The sequence below is a fragment of the Gorilla gorilla genome, chromosome 10 (assembly GCF_029281585.2).
Source record: "Gorilla gorilla gorilla isolate KB3781 chromosome 10, NHGRI_mGorGor1-v2.1_pri, whole genome shotgun sequence".
In the NCBI taxonomy this organism is placed as follows: domain Eukaryota; kingdom Metazoa; phylum Chordata; class Mammalia; order Primates; family Hominidae; genus Gorilla; species Gorilla gorilla.
In genome coordinates this window covers 45,136,914-45,144,807 of record NC_073234.2, presented here as the reverse complement: position 1 = coordinate 45,144,807, position 7,894 = coordinate 45,136,914, and the positions used below count along the sequence as shown (strand labels likewise).

Here is a 7,894-nt window from a genome sequence, read left to right as displayed (position 1 = left end):
GTTTAACTCAGCCCCTACACCAGCAGCCAAGAGCTGCCTACGAGGAGGGACGAAGGCTGGCCAGGCCTCCACTCTAGACAGGAAGTCTAGTCTAGAGTCTATATAGTCCCAGCCAGGACTATATAGCCATTTGGGAGGGAGAACTCTATGTTCTTCCCGGCAAAAACGTGTGGGCCTGGCCGGCCACGCTTCGCTTTGGAGGGGTGCAGGTGACTTGTGTCTTAGAGCTGACGCAGATTGTTGCGAGATCATTGCGGAGAGGCAGGCCTGCAGCGTGACCTGCTGCGGGTCCGGCCCCTCTCCCTTTTCCAGAGCCCTGGTCAGCATCCCAGAGCTTCGTAACCCCTTGACTCCTGTCATGGGAATGGATATTACAGTTAACAAGGCGGCCGCGGGGTGGGGAGTGAGGGAGTCTGACCGCAAAGCTTAGATCTGGGTTGTTCAACGGGTTGTCTGCCTCTCTCCCCTGCCGTATCCACGATGGCTCCCCGAACACTTGTGGAGTTCCCTGAAACACCTAAGAGGAAGGAAGGGAGAAAAAATTTCCCTCTTCCTGAGTTGGGGTTTGATTTCCTTAGCTTACAACACCGTGGTGTTGGGGATGTGGGCGGTAGAGAACGTGGGATCCAAGGGAAGTCAATGTGGAGCCTAAAGAGCTCCGTGAGCAGATAAGGGATTAATTAAGCAAACCAAGGCATTACAATTACATGACTTCCTAGACGAATCTGGTATTAAACAGTATGGTATTTATTGTGGACATTGGCTAAGCAAATGCTAATGCACATTAATACACACATATCTTTATGTAATTTGTTTATACACAACAATACAGAGCTAGCTACCTTTTGTGGACAATTTGACAGGTCCCAAAAGGAACTAAAGTTTCAGGCCTCCTTTCTGCTGTCTTCTAGTGGGACTCTGAGATAAGTAAGATAAGAGTAGTATGGCCGGGCGCAGTAGTTCATGCCTTTAATCCCAACACTTTGGGAGACTGAGGCTGGTGGATCACGAGGTCAGGAGTTTGAGCCCAGGCTGGCCAACGTGGTGAAACCCTGTCTCTACTAAAAATACAAAAAAAGTAGCCGGGCGTGGTGGCGGGCGCCTGTAATCCCAGCTACTCGGGAGGCTGAGACAGGAGAATCGCTTGAACCGGGGAGGCAGAGGTTGCATTGCAGTGAGCCGAGATCGCGCCACTGCACTCCAACCTGGGCGACAGAGCAAGACTCCTTTGCCGGGGTGGAGCGGTGGGGCGGGGCGGGGAAGAGTAGTATGGCCAGGTGCAGCGGCTCACGCCTGTAATCCTAGCACTTTGGGAGGACGAGGTGGGCGGATCCCTTGAGGTCATGAGTCCGAGACCAGCCTGGGAAACATGGCGAAACTGTCTCTACAAAAAAAATACAGAAATTAGCCGAGGGTGGTAGTGCGAACCTGTAGTACCAGCTACTACGGAGGCTGTGGTGGGAGGTTGCAGTAAGCCAAGATTGCACCACTACACTCCAGCCTGGGTTACACAGCGAGACCCTGTTTCCAAAAAAAAAAAAAAAAAAAAAAAAGGGACTAACAATGTTTCTCTCTTTGTCGCAGGTTCCATTTCTTCCAAGAAGGGTGAGCCTGCCTTTTGTCTCTGGTGTAAATGCCACTTTTCCCAGAGACCTTGACCAAGCTGGGTAGTGCATTAAAGATGAGAACCCCAAATCAGGAACAAAGATAACGGTTAGAGCAATAAAAAGGGAGGAAACCGTGTGTGCCTACTGTGTGCAAGGCACTTTTTTAAATATAACTTCCGTTTTCTCGTAAGATGGAATTACATATTTTTGTCTTTTTTTCCCTTTTTGTGGAGAATGGGGTCTCGTTATATTGCCCAGGCAGGTCTGGAACTCCTGGACTCATGCTATCCTCCAGCCTATGCCTCCCTGCGTGCTGGGATTACAGGCGTGAGCCACCGCGCCTAGCGGAATTGGAATTACATATGTTTAAATAGTCGAGAAATGAAGTGAAGCATTGAGCCAGGATTCAAACTTTTGTCCGCCAGATTCCGAAGCCCTTGATCCTTTTCCCATTGTGTCGCTCTTTGGAAAGAAACGTCTTAGAACCTAAGTGCATTCTCGCTAGCCAAGTTAAGGAAAATTGGGGGCCCCGTGCGCCTTCTAGTGGTGGATTTTTCCCCCTACAGAGCCAACTATCTTCAAGGTTCCTTTAATACCTGAAATTCGCCCCCTTCGCGGCGCACGAGTCTCTGATCCCGATTGGCTGGGCAGGGCAGGCGGCGGGACGCAGGGCGCGCCCGGGCGGTGCTGATTGGCCGGAGGAGGCCAGCCGGGGGAAACTTCCGGGAATGTCCGCACTCCCGCGTTCCACAGGGCAGCATCCGGCGGCAGCGGAGCCTGTGGCTCCCCCTGCGGGCTGCTCAGCGGCGTGCACAGTCCTGCCGGCTGGCTTGGGTGGGTGGTGGGCTGCGGGTAGGGGAGGGGATGGACCGAGTCCCGGGTTGTCGGGATGAGGGTTCGGGAAGGTCTGACCAGTAAGATTCTACTCCCTGGCTGTGCACCGGGTTCCCTACCCCTGTCTACGTCGGCTCCGCCACTTCGCGGCTTGAGACTAAAAGAGCATCCCGGCAGGGGGCCTTCCAGCCCCAAAGCAGCCTGTCCAGAGACCCCCAAATTCTGATCCTGAAGTTGGAGGCCTCCGGGGATGTTCTTTTTCAATCTTTTAGAAGGGTTAGAGGGGTTGAGGCTGCCTGACCCCAGCCTAATGGGGTAGGTAGGCCTTGGGAAGTGGAGCATGGGGGCAAAGGATCCAAGCATTGAGCCTTCATCCTCTATTCCCCATCCAGTGGGGTGCTGAGGCTCAGGCAGCATGACGACGGAGACCTTTGTGAAGGATATCAAGCCTGGGCTCAAGAATCTGAACCTTATCTTCATTGTGCTGGAGACAGGTGTCTATACTGGGATGGCGCGTTCGCGGGATGGGGGTGGGGGGCAGGAGGGGAAGAACGCTGTCTGCGTTCTTAACTTGCTATGGGGATGGCAAGGCAAGCTGCAAGACACTCCTCACTCCCAATCTCTCTCTTCGACCCTGGGACAGAAAGTTGCAGTCAGGTATAGGGTAGATAGAACTCTTGCCAGACCTAGACCTCCTGTGCGACGCGGGCCTCTTTCCACTCAGGGCCCTCTCCATGGTGCTGGCCCCTGAACTCCCACCTCCACCCTCCACCACCCCTTCCACAATCCCAACCCTTTATGCCCCAGGGATTTGGGCTTTCCCCTGTTTGTACACCTTTTCCCTCATTCCACCAATATCCACATCTCATCCTTCTGAGAGATACCACTCCATTTATTTGACCATCCTCCCACCTCGATTTATCTGTTCCGTTCAGGCCGAGTGACCAAGACAAAGGACGGGCATGAGGTTCGGACCTGCAAAGTGGCGGACAAAACAGGCAGCATCAATATCTCTGTCTGGGACGATGTTGGCAATCTGATCCAGCCTGGGGACATTATCCGGCTCACCAAAGGGTAAGTCAGCTGGTGACTTCTGGCCTTCCAAAGGCAACAACAATCAAGAGTGGGGTTAACAGTCCCTATAACACTTCTGAGTACTCTGAATTTTGCTTTTTTTGCCTCCCATAGGTACGCTTCAGTTTTCAAAGGTTGTCTGACACTATATACTGGCCGTGGGGGTGATCTGCAGAAGATTGGAGAGTAAGTGCTGTCTTGGGGATTGGGATGAAGCAGCACCAGGGCAAAGGGGTTTGCAAGGAGGCAGCATAGGGTGTGCAGTCCAAGCCTCATTTCTGGACTTTTTCTGTTTGTTTGTTTGTTTGTTTGTTTGTTTTGAGAAACAGTCTCTGTCGCTCAGGCTGGAGTACAGTGGCATGATCTCGGCTCACTGTAGCCTTGACCTCCCGGGGTCAGGTGATCCTCCCACATCAGCCTCCCAAGTAGCTGAGACTACAGGCTTGCTTCACCACACCCAGCTAATTTTTTTGTATTTTTTATAGGGATGGGGTTTCGCCATGTTGCTCAGGCTGGTCCCAAACTCCTGGGCTGAAGTGATCCTCCCGCTTCTGCCTCCCAAAGTGCTAGGATTACAGGTGTGAGTGACCACACCGAACCTATCTGGACTTTTCTGAGGCCTCCAGCAGTGGCCCAGAGGATGAATTCAAGGCTTTAGCTACTTTCTTCCCTTGCAGATTCTGTATGGTTTATTCTGAGGTTCCTAACTTCAGTGAGCCAAACCCAGAGTATAGCACCCAGCAGGCACCCAACAAGGCGGTGAGTCCTGTGGCCACAATGGTGGGAAAGGAGGGCAGATCAAGACAAGAAGCATGGGAGGGAGCAGGATCTGAATATGTAATCTGTGCCTTCAGGTGCAGAATGACAGCAACCCGTCAGCTTCCCAGCCTACCACTGGACCCTCTGCTGCCTCTCCAGGTAAATCTGTTCCCTTCCATCCACTGGTCCTCCTAGCTCTCCCACTCTCCTCAGCCTAGAAAGATGCATTTCCCTCATTCCTTTTCCAAATCTCTCTTTTCTCAGTGTATCCTCCTTCACCCAATTCTCCCAGACCCCTCTTTTTTTTTTTTTTTTTTTTTTTGAGATGAAGTCTCGCTCTTGTCAACCAGGCTGGAGTGCAATGGTGTGATCTCGGCTCACTGCAACCTCCGCCTCCCAGGTTCAAGTGATTCTCCTGCCTCAGCCTCCCAAGTAACTAGGACTACAGGCACCTGCCACCATGCCCGGCTAATTTTTTTTTTTTTATTTTGAAATGGAGTCTCTGTTACCCAGGCTGGAGTGCAATGGTGTGACCTCGGCTCACTTCAACCTCTGCCTCCCAGGTTCAAGCGATTCTCCTGTCTCGGCCTCCTGAGTAGCTGGGATCACAGGTGCACACCACCATGCCCGGCTAATTTTTTGTATTTTAGTAGAGACGGGGTTTCACCATGTTGCCCAGGCTGGTCTCGAACTCCTGAGCTCAGGCGATCTACCCACCTCAGCCTCCCAAAGTGCTGGGATTACAGGCGTGAGCCACCGCACCCAGCCATGGGCTGCAGATATCTTAGTCCAGTGGAGCAGCAAGGTTCAGTAGAGATATGGTTTAAGAACTAGACTGGCTGGGCGCAGTGGCTCACGCCTGTAATCTCAGCACTTTGGGAGGCCAAGGCCGGCAGATCACCTGAGGTCAGGAGTTCAAGACCAGCCATGGCCAACGTGGCGAAACCCCATCTCTATTAAAAATACAAAAATTAGCCAGATGTGGTGGCAGGAGCCTGTAATCCCAGCTACTTGGGAGGCCGAGGCAGGAGAATGGCTTGAACCTGGGAAGCGGAGGTTGCAGTGAGCTGAGATCATGCCACTGCACTCCAGCTTGCGCGACAGTGAGACCTTCTCAAAAAAAAAAAAAAAAAAGAACCACTAGGCTATAACTTCCATGCCATTTAGGGTTCATAGTCCCTACTGTATGCAAGAAGCAAACCTCTGCCTTCATATAACAAATGTTTCTAGAGCACCTACTATTTGCCATGGAATAAAACACACTACCTGCCTTTAGGGGCTTGTGGTTTATACAGGAGAGAGATAATGATTATAATACGCCATGGTTAAGTTCAATGACAGTAGTATGTCCAGAGTTGTGAGAGCTCAAACAAATCATCCCACACACCTGGCTTCAAACATTGAAAATATAAGCCAGACGCAGTGGTGCACACCCATCATCCTAGCTACTTGGGAGGCTGAGGCAGGAGCATTGCTTGAGCAAGGAGTTTGAGGCTGCAGTGAGCTATGATCACACCACTACACTCCAGCCTGAGTGACAAAGTGAGACCTCATCTCTAAAACAGTAAAAATTAAAAAATAAATATTTATATACACAAAAATGTGACTTGTTATTAGCTTTGGTGGGTAAGATTACGTGTAATAATCTTTTCACTAGCCGGGCGCAGTGGCTCACGCCTGTAATCCCAGCACTTTGGGAGGCCGAGGTGGGTGGATCACCTGAGGCTGGGAGTTCAAGACCAGCCTGACCAACATGGAGAAACCCCATCTCTACTAAAAATACAAAATTAGCCAGGCGTGGTGGCTCATGCCTGTAATCCCAGCTACTCAGGAGGCTGAGGCAGGAGAATTGCTTGAACCTGGGAGGCGGAGGTTGTAGTGAGCTGGGATCGCTCCATTGCACTCCAGCTTGGGCAACAAGAGCGAAACTCCGTCTCAAAAAAATAAATAAATAAAAAATAATAATAATCTTTTCACTGATGCTTATCTATATTTTCTAAAATGAACATTATCATTATGGTACACGCATACACACCTTTTTTTTAAGTGCCTCATATTTTAACGCAGAGACTTCAGGCCCTTCCCCTTGCCATGCATGGTTCTCCAGTTTTATAATCACTTTTGGTAAAGGGGCCTTTTTTTTTTTTTAATTGAGAAGGAGTCTCACACTGTCGCCCAGGCTGGAGTGCAATGGTGCAATCTCGACTCACTGCAACCTCCACCTCCCAGGTTTAGGCGACCCTCCTGCCTCAGCCTCCTGAGTATCTGGGATTACAGGCGCCTGCCACCACACCTAGCTAATTTTTTGTATTTTTAGTAGAGACGGGGTTTCACTATGTTGGCCAGGCTGGTCTCGAATGCCTGACCTCGTAATCCACCCGCATCAGCCTCCCACCATACTGAGATTACAGGTGTGAGCCACCACGCCTGGCCCAGTAAAGGGGCATTTTTGTCAGAGGTCCCTGTGCCTAGAACTAAACAGCTAATTCTAGGTCTGATTCCCAATAATAGTGAGATAACTACAAGAGAAAAGTACCGTACCGAGGTTCATGTAGCAACTTCCTAAATGATCGTGTAAGTCTTCTCTGGAGCTCCATTCATACTCGCAGCCCACAGTCTTTTGCATTTGGTCCAGTTGGCATTAAGATGCAGTTGTGCATGGTGAAGACTGTGCCACTCTTTGGGGCATGGAGACAGGCCTTGGGATGGACCCCTCTCCTATGTTAACTAATTCCTTTGTTTCTTCTCCTCCCACAATTAGCCTCTGAGAACCAGAATGGGAATGGACTGAGTGCCCCACCAGGTCCCGGTGGTGGCCCACATCCCCCTCATACTCCCTCCCACCCACCCAGCACCCGAATCACTCGAAGCCAGCCCAACCACACACCTGCAGGCCCGCCTGGCCCTTCCAGCAACCCTGTTAGTAACGGCAAAGAAACCCGGAGGAGCAGCAAGAGATAGCATGACATTCTTTCTTCCTGCCACCAACCACATCCCAAGTGTCTCCTGGAGAGCAAGATAGCCTTCCACTGGCTGGCTGGTGTAGCAGTATTTTAGCCACTGAACTTCAGTGGAGGGTGGTGAGCAGTGTCCTTATACACCCTAATCTCATACTCCCTCATTGTCCAGCTGAACTACCTGTCCCCTGGGAGTCAGGACCCTCTGCCTGCTCTCTTTCCTCTTTAGAAATGGCAGTTACTGGCTGGGCGCAGTGGCTCACGCTTGTAATCCCAGCACTTTGGGAAGCCGAGGTGGGCGGATCACCTGAGGTCGGGAGTTCAAGACCAGCCTGACCAACATGGAGAAACCCCGTCTCTACTAAAAATACAGAATTAGCCAGGCATGGTGGCGTATGCCTGTAATCCCAGCTACTTAGGAGGCTGAGCCAGGAGAATCTCTTGAAACCGGGAGGCGGAGGTTGAGGTGAGCCAAAATTGCACCATTGCACTCCAGCCTGGGCAATAAGAGCGAAACTCCATCTCAAAAAAAAGAAAGAAAGAAAGAAAGAAAGAAATGGCAGTTACCATCTGTTTCTTCTGTGTGAGACATGGGAGTCTAACTGAAGTCTCTCCTTCCTAATAAATGTTACCACTCTACTCTGTGTTGGACTCCTTTGCTTT

General features: G+C 50.9%; 1 protein-coding gene across 4 annotated transcripts; it reads left to right on the top strand.

The window, feature by feature from the left end:
• Positions 1 to 6: 6 nt before the first annotated feature.
• NABP2 (nucleic acid binding protein 2) lies at positions 7 to 7,870 on the top strand. 4 transcript variants are annotated; one of them, XM_055359376.2, is made up of 8 exons: positions 41 to 209; positions 1,585 to 1,605; positions 2,834 to 2,935; positions 3,377 to 3,515; positions 3,630 to 3,701; positions 4,193 to 4,274; positions 4,370 to 4,433; positions 7,036 to 7,870. In XM_055359376.2, the coding sequence occupies exons 3-8, from the start codon at positions 2,857 to 2,859 to the stop codon at positions 7,233 to 7,235; spliced, it is 636 nt and encodes a 211-aa protein (XP_055215351.1). In that variant the 5' UTR covers positions 41 to 209; positions 1,585 to 1,605; positions 2,834 to 2,856; the 3' UTR covers positions 7,236 to 7,870. The 4 variants fall into 4 exon arrangements, with proteins under 4 accessions (XP_018893766.1, XP_055215351.1, XP_055215350.1 ...); XM_019038221.3 differs by lacking the exon at positions 1,585 to 1,605 and having other exon boundaries at positions 7 to 209; XM_055359375.1 differs by lacking the exon at positions 41 to 209 and having other exon boundaries at positions 1,585 to 1,713.
• Positions 7,871 to 7,894: the final 24 nt, after the last annotated feature.